The following is a 19,739-nucleotide window of genomic DNA, read 5'->3' as shown; positions in this document are numbered from 1 at the left end:
CTCCTTTTCGCCCCTCAGGAACCTCTGGGAGAGGAAAGTCCTTTCGCTATTATTCCGCATTCGGGAAAGGCAGAGGACAGCCGGCTCAAAGAGGCCAAAGGAGATCCACCCGAGGTGGACGGGTCAAAAGTACTAAAGCCGCAGCAGCAGCAGGTGCCTCTTTACCCTCGGCGTCTGCATCAGCCGCCCCCAAACCACTCTGAGATCTTTCCACACAAAACACCTGTAGGAGGCGGGTTAACTCACCATCTGACGGAATGGCAGGCTATTACATCAGATGCTTGGGCACTGGAGACAGTTGCCCAGGGTTACTGCCTACCCTTTCTACACATCCCTCAGGGTCATCCACCGGGGCACAGCTCTCTAAAAGTTCCAGATTCCTCTTGCAGGAAATTATAGACCTGCTAGAGAAAGGTGCCATAGAACCGGTACCTGTAGCAGACAGGAACAAGGGCTGGTACTCCCCCTACTTTCTCATACCAAAGAAGGACGGAGGACTGAGACCCATCCTGGACTTATGAGAATTTAACAAGTTCCTCAGGAAGGACAAGTTCAAGATGGGAACTCTCTCTCAGATTATTCAGGCCCTCCAGCTCCAGGACTGGCTGGTATCTCTGGACATTCAGGATGCTTATTTCCATGTGCCAATCCATCTCAAACACAGGAAATACCTGAGGTTCGCAATTGGCGGCTCTCATTATCAATTTCGAGTTCTGCCATTTGGGCTGACCTCCGCCCCGAGGGTCTTCACCAAGCATATGTCGGTAGTGGCTGCGAGTCTAAGGAGGGAAGGGATCCACGTCTACCCCTACCTGGACGATTGGCTGATCAGAGCTGTATCTTCGTAACAAGCTCAGATCCAGCTAGATTATGTCTGCCACTTCCTTCACAAACTGGGCTTCTGCCTCAATTTAAAGAAGTTACAGATGATGCCATCACAGAGACTCCATTTCATTGGAGTGGTCCTAGGCACTTCCCTGGGAAAAGCCTCGCCACCAGAGGTGAGGGCTCAAAATATTCTGCAGATGGTCAACAAGTTTCAAAATGCCCAACGTCTCCCAGCCTTCGACTTTTTTGAGGTTGCTAGGCCTCATGGCATCCTGCATCTTCCTTGTGCCCGAGGCTCGCCTGAGAATCAGATCTCTTCAGTGGGCACTGAGAACTCAGTGGTCGCAATTCTCAGGGAGAATGACAGATCTCCTCCGGATTCCGGACAAGGTAGCCCACAAGGTAGCCCACGACCTTCAATGGTGGGCCTATCCAGAGAACATCTTGAAAGGAGAACTGTTTTGGCAACCATGGCCGGATATAACAGTAGTCACAGACGCTGTGGGGAGCCCATGCCAACAACTTCACCATCAGCGGTCGTTGGTTTCCATCGGAGTCCAGACTACACATCAACCTATTACAGCTGAGAGCGATCAGACTAGCGCTGAAAGCTTTCCTGCCATCAGTACAGGGGAGAAATGTCCTGATAATGACGGACAACACGGTGGCCATGCACTACCTCAACAAAAGAGGAGGCATAGGGTCACTGCCACTGTGCAGAGAGGCAATGCAGCTCTGGTTTTGGGTAATTCAGGAAGGAATCTCTCTATCGGCAGTCCACCTAGCCAGAGAGAAGAACTTGACAGCGGATGCTCTGAGCAGGCAGAGCACAGTCTCCCACGAGTGGGAGCTAGCTCAGGAAGTCCTTCAAGAGATCTTCGCCCTTTGGGGAACCCCTGAGGTGGATCTGTTCGCCACCAGCACCAATAGGAAGTGTGATCTGTTCTGTTCAAGGGAATTTCCCCCGAGAGGAGCTCTAGGGGACGCGTTCGTAGTGGACTGGGAGTTCCCACTCCTTTACGCATTTCCACCAGTCCCCGTTATTCCTCAAATGATTAGGAGGTTGAGAAAATTCCGGAAAACCATGATCCTAATTGCCCCGGACTGGGCCAGGAGAACGTGGTACTCGGACCTTCTAGATATGTCCATCTGTCCTCCAATCTGTCTTCCACTCAAAGAGAATCTTCTCTCACAGAAGGGAGGTCAGGTTCTCCACCCAGACATCAGAACCCTCAACCTTCACGCTTGGCTTCTGAAAGGGTAAGGTACAAGGATTGGGACCTCCCTAATGACGTCATAGAGGTGTTGCTTTCGGCCAGAAGGCCAGCAACAAAGCCTTTATACCGCTGCCGTTGGAACAAATTTTGCAGCTGGTGTAGAGAAGAGAATATCGACCCTTTTTCATGTGGTACACCAACACTGTTATCGTTTCTACTCTACTTGGCAAACTCAGGCCTTCAAGTTGGCACTGTAAAAGGCTATCTCGCAGCGCTTCAAATCTTCAAGCGCACTGCGGAGGAACCATTGTATTTCAAACTACCTCTAGTAATACAATTTCTCAAGGGATTAACTAATGTTTATCCTTCCAAGTTCCCTTATGGGACTTAAATTTAGTCTTAAATTTTCTAATGGGTACTCCATTCGAACCACTCCACTCTTGTTGAGATGTATCACTCTTAAAACGGTCCTATTGGTAGCACTAACATCTGCTAGGAGGGTGAGCGAATTACAAGCTCTTTCTTGTAAATCCCCCCATACAATTTTCCATAAGGACAAAGTTGTCCTACAGGTGAAGCCTAATTTCCTCCCAAAGGTGGTTTCTGAATTGCACATCACTCAGAAAATTACCTTACCTTCGTTCTACCCTCCTCCCCAGAGGAGAGGAAGAAAGGCTACACAGGCTGGACCCAAGGCGAGTTCTGAGCTTTTACATCAGCAGACTGGCTAGGATTAGGCAAGCATTAGGCAAGCAGACCAACTGTTTGTAGGATACTCAGGTCACAAGTTGGGACTACCCATAACAAAACAGACCATTTCCAGGTGGATTATTTTGGCCATTCTGGAATGTTACAAACTGGCAGGGAAAGAGCCACCCCAAAATCTTAGGGCTCATTCAACCAGGGGTATCGCAGCCTCTTCAGCCCTCCAAAGAGGGGTACCGGTCCGAGACATATGTGCGGCTGCCACATGGTCGTCCGCACATACATTCACAAAATTTTATAACCTGGATTACTCCACTAGTCAAGAGACCAGATTTGGCAAAGCTGTATTACATTCGGTTCATTCCTAAAAGGGATACATGACATTATTACTCCCACCTCCTATTACATGCCACTGCTATGGGAGTCTATCAGAGATAAGGAATACGTCGGAGGACACAATCCCTTTGAAGAACAAGTTACTTCTTACCTTGTAACGTTCTTTCGGTGGGATGTTCCTCCGACGTATTCCTTATCGCCCCTCCCATCCATCCCCGCAGTAATACTTCCCTTGTGGTTGCAGCTTACGCTCCTTCAAGGTCAATAACCAATTCAGGCATGACTTATCTTATGCTACAAAACGGAACTGAGCAACGGATGCCACGCGTGGCTATTTATGGGCATGGTGACGTCGGCGCCGATACGGTGGCTGTCGAGGGAAATCGACTCGGCGGACGTCGACGCGCAGCGCCCTCTACAGAGAAAACATTTCCCAGGCCAGCAAGCTGGAGATGAATTATCAAAGATAAGGAATACGTCAGAGGAACATCCCATCGAAAGAACGTTACAAGGTAAGAAGTAACTTGTTCTTTGGCATTAAATTAGAGAGCCACAGTATGTTCCAAAGACAGGAAAGGTCCATTGTCCTTTAAAGTATCACTACTTCAATATTAAAATGTTCAATATCACTAATAAGCAAATAAGTGTGCCGCGTGCTAAGCAAATGTTCTCATTCTTCACTCTCTGTCTCTTGTAGGTGACTCCGGAGGTCCTCTGTTGATAAACCATAGGAACAGATACATACAGGTTTGTACATTGCTATTGCTCAGGGGAGCTTTACATTTGGGGAACACGGAGCCAGTGCATATTGTTCCACAAAATAAGCTTCCACATAAAATGCAAATTCATATTTTGTGTCCATTGCAAATGACCTATTAAACATTAGATGTCTTTTAGGTGTGTCCCAATGCATTCCCAAACACACATGGTTAATGTCACATAAGTATGTTTGTATGGCACCCGTTGTCCGGGGTAGAGTGGGGAGGGGTCAAAAGCAGCTACTGGCATCTGTTGGTGTCCAGCTAACCAGGCCTTTGTAGCAAAATAGTTCCCAAGAATTTCAATGGCTGTGCATCAGTATTGCTCTGATTTTCCTTGCCTATTTGAGTGTACATTTTAAGTGCATTTTATCGATCACAATGGCTCCAGGGATCAACAATCAGACCAAGACAGAATTACCAGATGAACTCAGTTTCTTTATTCTGGGAAGATATATTGTTTGACAAATACGACTAACCTGACACTGAGTTACCCCCGTTACCTTGCTCTCTGCCATATCTACTATCATGCTTATGTACTTCCTCTTTTTTGTTTTTGTTTCCTAAGTTGTATCCGTGCTGTGATACTTATGGGTTTGGGCACTGCAAATAAATAAATAAGTAAATAAATAACATAGGTTGACCAACACACGCAACATAACTCATAATGAAATAAGTCTTCTTGTGACTTAAAAAACACAAATCCGGGCTTGAAGGAGTTCCAGAGCTCTATGTGCCCCTTCCTCTCAGGGGCCCTCCCTGTAACTCAAATGTATAAGGGGCTCCTACACCCTTCTTTGTGGGGTCGCCTCTTGGTCTAGTCTTTGTAGTTCTCAGTCCTAGGTTTAAGGGGTTTCTGCACCTGTATTCTGTGAGTGTCGTTTCCTTGTGTCTCACTCCCCAGCTGTAATGGGTTATTGTTCGCGGCTTCAAGGGGTCTCCTGTGGGTCTTGGCTTGCTGACCCGAGATTTATGAAGTTCCCACACCCTCCTTCTTCTCTCTTCAGCGTTGCTACTGTGGCAATAGAGCTTGCCCCCTTTGGGGCTCCGAAGGGTCTTAAGAAGGTTTCCGCCACTTCCATTACAGTCCTTATTCTTAGCCTTGTTTCTCACCTCTGCACCAGACCTCCTCCCCCTCGTTGCCCAGCTGCGGGTTCATTCCTCCTCCCACACTGGGCTCGACTTTGGACCAGTGTTTCACCACTACCCCCTGCATTGGGCTAAGGGGTCCTGCTCATCCCGCAATGCCTTGCTATCACCTCCTCCTGGCATTCCCCTTCAACCCGAGTGTCCTGAGACCCTCCTTCTTCCTCCTCTCCTTTAGTTCTCTGTCTCCAAACACACAAAATCACTCTAATCCGGTCTCAAAACCAGAAAAGAACATTCTAACTTATCGATTTAGAAAGACATTTCAGGGAACAAATGATGAAAAAAGCTTTAAATTGGCTTCTATAAGCACGTGCGTTCAGGGATTCTTCTCATAGGGCCAGAAAAAATTAGCGACGGGCTGTCAGTGCAGTGCATTGTGGGGCTTTCCCTTAAAGGGGCAGGGATCTGGAGGACCGCTTCTGCGTTAAGCTCTGGCATTTGCTCTCTTTGACTTTTCTTTTTTTCTTTTCCTGGTCTAACATGGCTCTTCGGGTTACACATTAGGCACATGCTGACTTTTTTCTATGGTTAGAAAAAAGATAAGAAAGGGGTTCAACGCCTGTGGCGGTTATGTGTAGCAATTGTTTTTAATTAAGTGTGTTCCAGGATCCCACGAATGCGCGGCCATATTCTATGTTCATGATATTTAAAGAAGAATCCATGATGGAGAACTGGCAACTCAGTGCCCAGAGACTGTTTGATTCCCAATAGAATATTTTACAAAAAAAATGTGGGACTGGTTTCAGGAAGACCACAAGTGTTATGCGTGGCCTGCCATTGACATCCGGCAGGCCCCCATAGTGCTGCAACCATGAGCACACGACAGGCCCAGTGTCTGTGGGGGTTGGGTCCTGTCCCAGACATCTTGCAGGCCCCCTGGTGCTACAGTGCGCCGGCACCATTAGGGGTGGGAGCACAGCCAGCCTTGCCCCTGACCGTGCGGGCCTCTGCCACCGTCCTGGCATGAGGGTCCTACGGCATCAGTGGGCATGCAGGACTGTGCCTCCACGTTTAGGCCTGCGGCCTACATGAAATAAGACAACGACTCAGTTGCTCCTCTTCTGGAGTCTGCAGTTGCTCTGGTGGGTGTGTAACACACAGGGAAGGGATACGTTCACTTAAACGGGCAACACACTTGGGAGGGTCACACACCACACTCCTCCTTTTTCATAACAAAAACATCTTACTAAAACCTGACCAATCCCCTCCCCCTGTTACAGACCAACGTTATTTGTGCTTGCACCAAATCAAAAAATCAACAACAACTAACATATGCCCACGGCTACACACAGGGAGCTCACCTGGTCGTGGACATACTACACAACTCTCGGGTGACCGTCGCGTTTGGCGAACTGCCAGTGACACTTTGGCAGTTCAACCACATATTCCAAAGCCCTTTATTAACCTGGGGTGTGGAAACAACCACCACTGAATGACGCCATTGTTAGCTGCTGGCACCACATCGCCCACTCCCACAAACAGTGGGATCACCACTTCACCTAGAAGTTTTTTAGTCCTCATTAAGCAACTGCTGGAGAAAAGTACACTCTCCACCAGCGTCCGTTCAGGATGGCTACCTCCCCGGGTCCAGTTTAGTTGGTGGTACAGTTCACAAACCGGCAAAGCCTCACCTGGGGATACCAGGGGCCACATCGGCTTAGTCCCATGATGTTATGGCACGCAACGAGGCGCTGATGGCAGGGCATCTGCTCTGTGCCACATGATGTTGACGGGGCAAAGGGTGACAGCATGTTACTCACCCCCCTTTTCCTTGGTCACACTCTCGCAGGCACGAGTGTCACTACTGCAGTGGCACCTTAGGGCGCACAAGCAATCTTGCGGAGCTGCAACTCTCACTTGCCCATTGCATTTCTCCCTGGTGGCGAGTGTCAGGGCTGCATGGTGGTGGTTGGCCAGACACAAGTGACGGGGTGCCTGGACCATTCTTTTTTCTCCCCCCATGCGAGAACCTCTGTAATTGATGGAGCAGCAGTTATGCCCAGTCCTTCTTCCAGGTCAGACAGTTGAGCTGGTGACGTCCCAGCTCGGGCTGGCAGGAATTACACCCAGGGCGAAAATGGCCTGGGCCATCGATGGTGGGACGGGTCAGGCGATACTCATGGCCGGTGTCAGGGCCACGGGCTGTTTCAGTCTCTCCCTCTCTGGGACACCTGCTGTCAGCGCACATGCTCGTGGATGTGGGGTGGCAGGCATCTCTTCCAGTGTATTGTGCACACACACAATGCGAGGACTATACTCAGGAGCTGGTTGAGGCATGGACATGAGATTTCAAACTCCCTGCCTTATTGTTCCCGGAGCTCAGATAACAGGAGCTTCATATTTCACTGCACAGCGCCCAGGATCTTTCTTCCTCCCCAGGCCAGTCTTCGCACCTCACCCTACTCCGAAGTGGCTCACCTCACTTTGCACTGCCCAAACCGCAACACCGCATCCCTTCAGTGCCATTGCCTGGTATGCACACTCTCTCCCGGGGTTGGTTTCCACCTCGCAGTTGCTGCTTGTTTTGCCGGGACTAATTACCATTCACAACTGTATAGACAGGATGGCAAATACAACTTTTGCCGGATTGTTTGCTCACCCGCATGTGGAAAGATGCACAGAATAGGTTAATCGGGCACTAGTCGCTTCCCTTTGTCTGTCCTGCTCTTCCCTCCTTGGCAGTATAGGGTTTATCTTACTGCCTTCCTTGTGTCGGTACACAACCCCTCATGACGAGTCGAAGACAGCAGGCCGTTCTCCTGTGGCCAGGCACAAGCTCCTTCTTGTTGAGGCTCTGGCGCTGCTTGTGCTGCACCTGGAGAGCTTCTAACTCTTGCTCCTGGTCCCTGAGACTCGTCTCCTCCCGTGCCGCTCTCAGAGAGATTGTCTCTTGCTACCTCCAGCATGTCTCCCACTGGTGCAGTGCATAAAGGGCCTGGTGTCCGAACTTCCACCAACAGCCTGCTTCCCTTCCCATAGCCGACACTGCTATCAACTAGAGGCACCATCTCCAACCCTTCCATCCAGGGAGTCATGCACGTGCTTCATGAGGAATGCCATTTGGAAGGACACTGCAATGACACTGCCCACTCTCTGGACTTCACTCCAGTAGGCATCAGTGTAGGGTATCGGGATGCGGTCATACCTCTATGTCTTTCCACATTGCTTTGCTTGCCTGTCTGGATAGCTACTGGTGCTTGCAGTGTGTTGGACGCAGAGCATGTGGGACCATGCAGTAGCTGGTGAAGTTCCTTTGGTTGCCCTGGCAGCACTTCCTGGCATTTTGCAAAGGCCTGTTCCTTAGCCCATTGTGATATGTTCTGGCCTCACAAGCACGGTTACGGAAGAGTGCAGGGAAAAGGTTCCCCTCAGGACATGCCAGATCCTCAATGTGCTGTCCATCGCACTCCTCGCTTGTTGATGAGCAACCAGCGCACACACACCGCCTGCGGCCAGCAGGAACGCTGCAGGAGATCTTGCTGGTGTGGCACTGTGCAGGAATGTGCTGCCCCATGTTGCCACACAGCGAAGGCAGCTGAAGTTTTCTTGCATTTCACCTGCTCCTACACGGAGCACTTCCTTTCTCAACATTCGCTCCAAGGTCAGCAGCATAAACACAGCACCGCCTATCTGCCCAGGATCACGGTCCATGTACAGGAGCACTTCAGTTTGACCGCTGGGTGGCCCAGTTGTCAGTGGGGTTGCCCATCCACATTTGATTGAATTTCTATGGAGCACGTCCTTTCTCTTCATCTCCCATTGAAACTCCCAACACAGAGCATGTTGCCTCACGGCCACAGTGGCCTGGGTCATGGTGCTCAGCAGCTTGAGAGGCCTCTCCTGCCATAGCCCGGCTCGCACAGTTGTCGGCATGGGTGGCCAAGGCTCATCTTGTTTGCAGCGGTGCCCTGTGAGCACCGCCGGGGCTTTGGTGTGGGCTGACCCTGCCCTGGCCGCACGAGCACCCTCTTCACAGAGGGCCAAGGAGGGTCCGCCAGCAAGGTCGTGGTCCCCTCTTTCATTTCTTCAGGCGGGATGTGGTGTCGTTACTCGGGGCTGCCGCCGCCCCATTTATTCTTGCGGCTGCAGCGGCTTTCACTCTCTTCCCGGTGTTGTGGGTGACTGGCGCCCCCGCGCGCTTGGCCGCAAGCCCCGGCCCCAAGAACATGGACCGACACGTCTGCCTTGGTTTGGGCTTCCCGGTCGCTCTGATGCGGCCGGGAAACGCCCCGTTTATTTAAACTGCACGCGACGGCGTGCAACGTCACGCCGCCGCGTGCACGCCCGTCATCGGGCAGCGCCACACTCCTCCTTTTTCGGGGAGAACCAACAATCCTCATTAACTCTTCACTGCACACTGTAAAACATTGCAAACAGAAACAAGTCATGATAATAACGGGACAACACAAACAACTCAAACAAACTCTGTCCCAGGAGCACCCCTTTATTAGCATCCACCCGGGTCCCCTTAACTAGGCTTTCTCACCCCCTGGATCCTCAGCCAATTGTCCCAGCACATAGTCGGTGAGGCGAGCCGGTTTCCCTCGCCCAGCCCTCTGGGGGTACCTCCTGCTCGCCTCCGGCACGGGTGATCGGTCCGCCTGCGGACATTCGCATCGGAGACTCCGGCATGCAGGGTGGATCTCCCTCGGGCTCCCGGGCTCCTTCCAGGTCCGGGTCAGGAGGTGGGTCAGTCCTGGGGTCTCTGATCTTTTTAAAGAAACTCACGTTCCTCGTCACTTCCGATCGTCCATCCGACGCCGTCACCATGGAGCCCCGGACGGCCACGACATCCAGCGGCTCAGGCTCATATGGCAAGGAGAGTTTCCCATGCGGGTGCCGATTGCGAATGAGTACCTCATCGCCCGGCTCCAGCTGTTGGGGGCGAAGCCCCCTCCGCACGTTTTCCTGGTCCGTCCTTGCTTGCCGGTCCATCTCGACCCGTTGATCATCAATGACCGCCGGTTCCCGTTCTCCGACCTCCGGCAATAGCCCTCGCGGGCATCTCCTGAACATTGCTTCTGCCGGGGCCACTCCCGTGGACGCATGTGGCGTGGTGCGGTACACTCTGAAGAACTGGTACAGGGCCCGGTGTAGGGACTGCCCCTGGCCTTGGGCAATTCTAAACGTCTTATTGAGGGTTCTCATCAGGCGTTCTGCCTCCCCATTCGCTCGAGGCCACAGGGGCATGATCTTCCGGTGCACCACCCCGCAGCTCACCATCAGCTCAGCAAATCATTCACCCTGAAAAGGCGCCCCATTGTCCGAACACAGCGTGTGCGGGAATCCGTGAGCTGCAAACACTTTCTCCACCGCCACCACCACATGTTCAAACGCCACGGACTCGACGAACTCCACCTCGGGGTAGCGGGAGTACTCGTCCACCAGGACCAGGAAGTGGGTGCCCATGGTGGTGGACCCAAAATCGGCATGAACCACCTCCCACGGATGGGTCCCTCTCGGCATTGCCTCGATGACCGGTTCCCGCTGTAGGGGCGACGCTGCTTGACACCAGACACAGGCTGCCACAAACTCATCCACCTTGCGTTCCAGCTCGGGGAACCACACCTTCATCCGGAGGCGGGCCTTAGTCTTGGCAGCCCCTTGGTGGCCCCGGTGTGCCAGCGCGATCACCTCACCCACCTTGGATTGGGGAACTACAATCCGGTCGCCCCGAAGCAGCAGGCCCGACGTTGAGAAGGACAGTTCCTCACGCACCTTCCACAGTTGTTCAAGAGCCGACCGGGCCCCCTGAGTGCATCCCGCCAGGGCCTCAAGCGCAGACTTCCAGGAGCCCTGCTGCATTGTCTGCCTCAATATTCTGAAACACTCATCCTGTGCCGCCGCAGCCTCCAGCTCCTGGAGAGGCATGGCATTCGGCGTGGCCGCTTCCACCACGACCTGAACATGCTCCTCCGCTTCCTGCTCACAGACGTCACGGACTCCTTCTCCAGGCGGCCCGGGGTGTCTGGACAGATAGTCAGCCGCGTTGTTTACCCCTGGCCGGTAGACCAGGGTCACCCCATACTCTAGAAGAGCCAGCATCCACCTCTCAATGCGTGCCGGCGGTTTGGATGACGACCCCGCTAGGATCGGCAGCAGCGGCTTGTGGTCGGTGACCACTGTCACCAGGCGTCCAAGTACATAGAGCCGGAAATGGCGGCATCCCCATAGCGCAGCCAGAGCCTCGCGCTCGATCTGCGAGTAGCGTTGTTCGGCGTCTGACAGCGCCTTGCTGGCATATGCTACTGGCCGGACGCCGCCATCACGGTCAATCTGAGTCAGCACTGCACCCAGGCCGAATGGGCTAGCATCGACGATGATTTCCGATGGTAGGGCCGGTTCGAAGAATGACATCGTGTCCTCGGCCGTGAGGGCGCCCTTAATGTCATCGAAGGCCGCCTGTTCCAGCGGACCCCAATTCCAGACAGTGTCCTTCCTTGTCAGGGCTAGGAGGGGCTCAGATCTAGACGCCAGGTTCTTGATGAACCGGCCACAGTAAGTGACCATGCCCAAAAAGCTTCTCACCTCCGACACAGATTCCGGTGGTTGGGCCTTCTGTATGTCCAGTACCTTCCTGGGGTCAGGCGACACCCCCCCTTCCTTGAACACAAACCCGAAGAACTCCAGGGAGGGGCGCAGAAATTCACACTTCTCCTTATGTAGTGTGAGTCCCAGCGACTGCAGCCTCTCGAAGGTTTTCGCCAGACGCCTCAGGTGTGCCACCTCGGTCCTCGCAAAGACCAGAATGTCGTCGCTTATGTTTAGGACGCCCTCCAGGTCGGCCAGGGCACCCCGAATGATATTCTGGAATACTTCCGCGGCCGAGGACACCCCAAAACTCAATCTCTTGTAGCGATACAGTCCCCGGTGCGTGGTGAAGGTGGTAATGTACCTTGAGTCGGGGTGGAGGACAACCTGATGATATCCGGCCCTGAGGTCTAGCTTCGAGAAGAATCTAGCACCCTGCACCTCCGCAATGATGTCATCCAGTGTCGGTGTGAGGTGCCTCTCTCTCCTGATGGCCCTGTTGGGGATTCTCATGTCTACGCAGATTCTGACTGCGCCCGGTTGTTTGAGTTTCCTTGCCACCACTATGGGGGACACCCAGGGAGTCGGTCCCTCCACCTTCTCGATGATATCTAGATCGACGAGGCTGTCCAGTTCTTTATCTACCTGCTCACGGAGGTGGAAAGGTACTCTCCGATGTTTGAGGGCCACCGGCTGTACCGATTCGTCTATGTGCAGCCGTACCGGCTCTCCGACCATCTGTCCAATCCCCTTGAATAGGGCCTGATGCTTCTCGAGCAAGTCATTAATGTCCTCCAGGTAGACGGAGTACGCGAAGCTTACGATGCTGAGAGCCTCCGCTGCTGTTTGTGGGTGACTGGCGCCCCCGCGCGCTTCGCCGCAAGCCCCGGCCCCAAGAACATGGACCGACACGTCTGCCTTGGTTCGGGCTTCCCGGTCGCTCTGATGCGGCCGGGAAACGCCCCGTTTATTTAAACTGCACGCGACGGCATCAGATTTCAGAGGGTCTGCGGGCCGACCCTCCCTTGGCCGCACAAGCACCCTTATCAGAGGGCCGCAGCCAGGGAGGATCCCCCAGCAGGGCTTCGGTCTTTTTCCATCCCTGCAGCATTTCACAGTCCTTCGCTGCAGTAGGGGCAAACAGGCCGTCCCTGGCTCTGTTAACTTGCTGGTGGGTAGGCACTTCCTTCCCCCCATATTTCTTGCGGCGGGTGGCGCACTTTGGGGCGCAGACGGCTGCCCAGGCACTGCTGCCTCAGGTGGGCCCTCCACTTTTCGCTCTGTATCAGAGCGGCTCCTCATCAGAGGGGCTGTGGGCAGAACTCCCACCTCGGCTGCACAAGCACCCTCCTCAGAGGGCCGCGGCCGGGGAGAGCCCCAACAGAGCTCCATCATACTTTCTGTCCACCCCTTATCCTTGTTGGGGCAACACACCCCTCACTCGCCAGGGAGTGTTTTCTTTCCGTAGGCTGCTGGCCATTAGGTTGTTTTCAACGCCTGCAGCCCGGGCTCACACAGGGGCCGCCACTTCAATTGCTCCCGACCTGAGCAGCTCACCATTTCCACCGCCGGGCCTGGGATCTTCTGCGGACAACGGCATGGAAACTAGCATTTTTTTTGTTTTTGTGGCAGCTCTGATCCCGTAACTTCTCTTCTTGGGGCACGCACCATTCCGGGTGGTGCTGCATTCCCTCTTGTGGGGGCAGATGGTCCTCCTCTTGCCACTTCTCCTTCGTCCCTCCTCCTCCTTCGCCTTTTGTGGAAGAACAGAGGAAAAAAACCTTTGAGGGACAGCAGGGAAACGGCCCCTTTCGTGGGTTCACGCCAATATTGTGGGTGGCCTGCCATTTGACATCCGGCAGGCCCCCATAGTGCTGCAACCACAAGCGCACGACAGAATCAGTGCCTGTGGGGGGTTGGAGCCCTCGCCTGGACATCTGGCAGGCTCCTGGTGCTACAGTCCGCCAGCACCATTAGGCGTGGGAGCACAGCCAGCCATGCCCCTGACCGTACAGGCTTTTGCCACTGTCCTGGCACGAGGGTCCCACGGCATCAGGGAATGCGGGCCTGTGTCTCCACGTGTAGGCCTGCGGCCTACATGAAATAAGACTCAGTCGCTCCTCTTCTGGAGTCTGCAGCCGCTCTTGGCCCATAGTCATGGCCCATGTTAAAAGGGCAACACACAGAGAAGGGATACATTCCCTTAGAGGGTCACACACCACGACAAGTAATGCAGAATCATGCACTACCCTGTCAGAAGGTCCCCTTAAATTTGGTGGGGGATGGCTTTTCAGGCTAGTGATTGGTTATGGAGTCTGGGGGATGTTACAGTTAAACCGCACCCCCCTTGAGCCATATATCAGAGCCAGTGATGGCACCTGGCCTGCAGCCCCATTACCCGATTTAAAGCATGGAACTTTTGCCACACTAGCCACAGGCCCCAGTCAGCTGCGTACTCCCCCAGTCCCACCCTCTGAATGCCAGAAATCAACTTCCAGTTCATGTCACCAAGCTGCGCGTCCCAGTCTCCAAGGAAGAGACAACAGAGTGAAGAGTAGGCATGGAAAGTTCAGAGCTGAGGAGCGTGAGAGCGGGAAGGATAGACTGCCCTCTGGCGGCTCCAGGCTGCAAATGGGCAGGTAAGAAGTTGCATGCACAATGAACAGTGCAGCGGAACACGAGCAAGGCACCCATCACAATACCTAAGTGACCCGCTCTAGTTTCAGTAGTCAGCAGATCTGGAGGTGGAGCGGCCGTAGTGGAGGAGTGGGAGCCGGGGGGTTACTACAGCTGAGAACCCGTTCGCCACCAATATGGAGGAAGTGCAGAGGGCACATTGACATCCCACTAAATTCCATTGACTTCCCAATAAATTCCATTATACTCATTTCATATGTCTTCATATAAGTGCATGTATACAGCTTAGGAATTGCAAATCCACTGGTGACCATAAACCAGGAGCATCAAAATAATCCACGTCAGGGAGCTTGACATGTCACAGCACTTTACATGAAATGTGTGTTGGACATGGGGACTGCGTAGACGAGGCCCACTGCATCAGTGATGTTATGCTTCTTGAATCCGGTGCTTGATGACGTCAGGAGAAATGTCGGTTACACCGGCATTCCATTTGTATTTCAAAATACACTTCTATGTCCAGAGCCTGTCTACCGCCACTTGGCCTTCTATGTCCAGAGCCTGTCTACCGCCACTTGGCCATCAACCAAAGACCGTCCTCAAAAACATCATATCAATGCAGCTCATGATGGTGGAGCATCCTTTCATGAACCGCTCCTCCTCCCCTTGTCCTGTTTATTTCCCCCTCTAACCTCCCTCCGCTGCCTTACTTGTGGGTACCACCCCCATGCTCTGTCACATCCTGGCTCGCAGAGTCTCCTCTTGCTAATATCCTGGTGTTTTTCTTGCAAGGCCTTCACCTCCCCCACCTCATAGGACTTTCCTTTTGACATCCACCACACTTTTCTTTGCAGGGGGGGTAACCCCTTGTTTCCTGTCTCCCTCAATTCTACACTGTGACTCGCTGTTTTTGTGCGGGCACATCCCCACGCTACCTTCTCATTCCCTCCCCACATCAGCACCGCCAACACCCGTCTCCTCACCATGCCACTACGCTGCAACCTCTCCCTGTGTTAATCAGCACTACCCCCTATCCGTCTCATCACCTGCTGCCTCCTTCCCTCAGTAACAGCGTTTCTCACGCACTTCCGGTTCCCACGCGGCCTAGCCAGTGTTCATATACTGACAATTTTGTGAAAGGGTGGTACTCTGTGGCCGGTCTTGTGTGTGATCGACCTCTGCCGCAGCTGTCTTAGATCCATATTCCTAAAAATATAGACTATTAAGCCTATTCGAGGTCAGTCAGGCAGTGTATACTAATTGTGTACGGAACGTCTGCTTTGAGTATATAGTGCATATACCCATTCGCCGCCACTGGTTGGATCAACCTGCTACACTGCGTATTGTTAAAATCTTGTACACATGTATGCACAGCTCTGGTACACAGAGTATGCACAGTGTTTAACTCTGATATTCCCTGGAAGTGCTCTTTCTTTTGCTTAGCCTTTTGGGGCAGGGGGATAGTTGTGAGATGGAGTCCACTCCCCTGGTACATACCCTTGACTTGTGTTTTACTCGAGCGGATAGTGGCAATGTATACAATTCCACGTGAGCCACAAAGAAGGTGCGAAACTCACATGCCACATAAGCCTGTAGTAAAAACGCCATGCTGTATGCTGCGCGCCAGCCATAACAAAATTCACCCGCTCCCCTCCACAATTTCTTACTCGCCACGAGTCAATCACAAGCCATTGGCTAGTAGTGATTGTTCATGTTGGGGCGTGACCTAAGCTACATTTCAACTAGCAAGATATTGCAATGCGTGCGATTCACAATGGTAATTACACACTACCATATCCATGTGTTCATTGCCACCTAAGACTTTGTATTTCCAAACCCTGAGACTGGCTTTGCATGTGCAACTTCCTTCTGAACATACTGTCCCTAACCCTCTGTTAATCTGTTCTTTTCTGGCTTTTATGCTTTAAATAAGGATGATGCAATGATTAAAATTAAGAGAAAAATAAGGAAACGTGGTAACATATAAAAAATGGTGGTTTAATAAAAAAAAAAAGTCATTGTGCTTTTGAAAGTTGGAGCATGATTTATGAAACAAAGCACATATCCAGCCTTATATTCGGCCCTGTCCGAATACTTTACAAAGTACCCGGTAGAATGCTATCTATCCTGTTCAGTATACATAATCACGGACTCACGAGCTTTATAAAATTATGTTAGGGTGGAGGTTTTTGTGCACAGTTTTGTTCATCGTCCGCTGCACATGTACCCACAGCTGGTGTTCAGTGGCCTTAGCGCCTGGCTAGCAGTCTGCTACAGTGGTTGCAAGTTTGCAGACTGTGAAGTATGCTTTGCTGAACAGTTGCCTGTGTGACATATGTTTCTATATCTGTTTGCAGGTTGGCGTGATCAGCTGGGGCGTGGTGAACCAATGCGCTGGCGTAAGAAGGACGGGGCCAACCAAGCCACAATCCCGTGATTTCCATACCAACCTATTCAAAGTGCTGCCCTGGCTACAGGACAGGTTAAAGGATGAAGGGCTGCAATTCCTGCCGTTGCCTTAAGCCTTTGACCAACTTCCGGCGAAACAGAGTGGCTGAATTTCGGGACCGGAACCAGGAAGTGAGACAAGTAACAAAGCCAAGATGAAGAGCGAGTTCTTTGAAGTGTACAAGACCTCGTTCTTTGCTCTCGTCTGCTGTGCATCGCTTTCACTAATGCATAGCAACAGTGTAACACTATAGGCTCCCATTATCTTTCCCAAAAACGAACTTCAGGCGTGGTAGGCTGCCAAATCAGAACCAAGGTCTGCTGACTTACAAATGCTTATTCAAGGTGCACTGAAACAGAAATTATCATGTCCGTTCTGGGTACTGGCAGCCATCTTGGACTCCAGAATATCTTCCAACCAACGACCTCAGAAAAAAACACAAGTCCTCACTTCAAGGACAGCTCTCTGTGCATTCAGGTTAATACTCTTTTCCAAGATGGCTGCCACGTGTAGAGGTTGACATAACAGCCGCAATTGTGGTCTGCGGCGCAAAATGACAGTTATCCATGCAAAACGAGAGAAAAGTAAAGGCTGTCGTATTTCCATGAACAGGTTGCCGATTCTTTAGGGCGGTACACTAAGCGGTGTTGCTTAATGAAACTTTTCTTTCTAAATTCCAAGTTATATAGTATGGGCCTTTTGAGAGGGTGACTGTACCTACACATTAAAATTAAGCCGCATTAGCAAGATCAGCACCAAGAGGAGACTAACCTCACAGGGGCATCATACAAATGGCTCAATTTTTGTACCCCTGCTCAGCTATTAAAAAAATGCCCAGACGAAAAAAATTGATGTAATATTCCATGCACCTGGAAGTTTTGATTTTTTGCTCAACCAGGTCTTTGGTGTGACTGGGAATATTTTTTTAAATAAATTAAATACCACCATGTTCACGTGTTTAGTGTTCCATATAATCTTTTCCAAAGCCACTTAATGTCTATAAACACAAGACAAAATGCTGTGGGTCAAAGGTAGTGCATGGGCTGCCACGTCCAATCGCCCGGATCTCCTAAGAGACTGCGCAAGATCGAGAGAACTCAGCATGGCGCAGGAGTAGCAGAGTGTTGGGACAGTCCTTTCTCATTATACAGACGCTGCATCCGCGTCATATAGGGTGGTCTGAAGAGACAACCAATGAAATCACTGTCTCCACAGTCAACTCCCCAAGACGCTGAGGGTTGGGGCAGTGCCGTGGAAAAAACCTGCGGTCAAGCATCTACTAAATTCAAGGCAACTAAAACTCTTGAACGGCAATGTGGGAGGCTCGCAAAAGGAGAATCATATTAATAAACATGTGAACAAAATATGTGCATGTATGTATTTGTTTGGGTCTATGACAAAATAAAATCGCCAAAGATGCGAGTGAAAATGTTACCCCGCTCATGGATGAGTGTGACTGACATTTTTGGAAAGCATATTGTGTTTGCATGGCTTCTCGTTCACCATGGCTTCGGACACGCCTTCATCAATCTTTCACCAACTTTGTAAGCATATTTCCACTCTGTCTTTGAACAAGGGAGACTGCTCATTTGCCATTGTACTGTCCTCTTATCGCTTCTAGTAGTCTATGTGCTACAAAGAGTTATTTCCGTTTCGGTCTAAGAAGAAGTAGCATTGGCTCGTCGCCGGCCCTTGGAGTAGGTAGCGAGACTGGGTAGTAGACATTCGGTTGTCAGGCTTTGGGGCCTTCTTCGACACCCAGATGCCAGTGCTTGTGCACTTTGTTCATTTGTGTGTTACTTGAGAGTGGTGCTCTGGGTGACTAGTCTTGGGGCATTCAGCAACTCCTTGGTGTCAGTTTGATAAAGTGTAGTTGTAACATTTACGACTCTGGATGAGAGTTTGCGTTGCTGCGGGTGTAATGGGTGTGTGTGTGTACTGCGTGGACTTCTGTAGCACTGTGTCATTTGAAGTGTGTGTGTGTGAATGATGCACATTTATGGATCAGGGAGGTTTGTGAACGAGGGCAAGGCATTTATGGAAGGAGGATTTATCATTGGCTTTGGTTGGTTATTTGGTATGGTGTGGAGTGGTGAGGTGTTAATGTGTGCATGTGTCGTGCCTACAAAGTGTCCCAAAACAAATACAAAGTCCAACACATTGGGGCAGAGGAAACTCGCAGCACTTGGGGATGATAATTGAAAGCGGTGAAGCACTGATGTGGTCGAGGAACTCCCTAGGAAGGACCAATCACAACTAGCAAAGCTAGCAGAGAAACAGACCAACCAAGTTGGACCTGTAATATTTATTGCTGCCTGCGAATCAGCCACAGTATAAGGAAAAATACAGACTATTAGTGTTGAAGTTGGATTGGGAGATAGGATGCCGTTCCTGGAGGAGAAGCCAGAGCAGAGAGGCGAGATGCCGAGAGTACTGAGAAAAGAGGTTAAAGGGGAAGTTCGCTCAAAAAATGTATTGTCCCGATCAATCATTCGGGCATGTATTTTTAAGCATACTGTAATCGATCTTAACAATGTTTCCTATGCATCTTACTTAGTTTCCCTCACTTTTCCACACGTGAAAACGACGTCTTGGGCACAGCCATCTTGTGCTAATCTTATCCTTTGATGCATCGCCCTAAGTTCAAATGCCCTCGCGGCAAGAATACAGATCATCTGCCCCTCAGACTGACATCACTAGTCCAAACGATATGCTCCACCTATTTTCATGACGTTCGTGGCCAGCGTAGCCATAAAGTTATCACCCACGCCGTAACGTTACTTAACGCAGAACCAGGAAGATAAACACACACATCCTTTCATAGCACGTAACTTTTCTTTCTTGTCCCAAATAGGAGAGCAAAACATTTATTTTAAGAAAAGATCAATAGTCTGCCATTTAATAAGTGCTTTTATTTTGGAAAGAACACTCACAAGAGAAGATTAAGTCCACAATTTGAACAATGTCTTTTTTCAATACATGTTATAGCTAGCGAACATCACATGCTTCAAATGTTCTGTATTACTTCCTCATGATACGCCGATTGCGATCAGTGATCGATCAATCCCTGTACTCCACTTCTTGTGTGTCCTTATGTTACACCAGCAAAACTTTCTAATGATGCACATG

The 19,739-nt window shown here is 51.1% G+C and overlaps 1 protein-coding gene across 1 annotated transcript in view; it reads left to right on the top strand.

Moving 5' to 3' along the window:
* CFB (complement factor B) overlaps positions 1 to 17,559 on the top strand; it is a 254,630-nt gene extending 237,071 nt beyond the window's left edge. The window contains exons 17-18 of the mRNA XM_069635005.1: positions 3,784 to 3,833; positions 16,519 to 17,559. Of these exons, the coding sequence (XP_069491106.1) occupies positions 3,784 to 3,833; positions 16,519 to 16,683 (215 nt within the window). The 3' untranslated portion in view covers positions 16,684 to 17,559. The remainder of the gene's footprint in view (positions 1 to 3,783; positions 3,834 to 16,518) is intronic.
* Positions 17,560 to 19,739: the final 2,180 nt, after the last annotated feature.

Source organism: Ambystoma mexicanum, chromosome 13 (genome assembly GCF_040938575.1).
Source record: "Ambystoma mexicanum isolate Mex_15411 chromosome 13, UKY_AmexF1_1, whole genome shotgun sequence".
In the NCBI taxonomy this organism is placed as follows: Eukaryota; Metazoa; Chordata; class Amphibia; order Caudata; family Ambystomatidae; genus Ambystoma; species Ambystoma mexicanum.
Note: the sequence above shows the minus strand (reverse complement) of the source record. Positions and strands in the feature narration are given on the sequence as shown.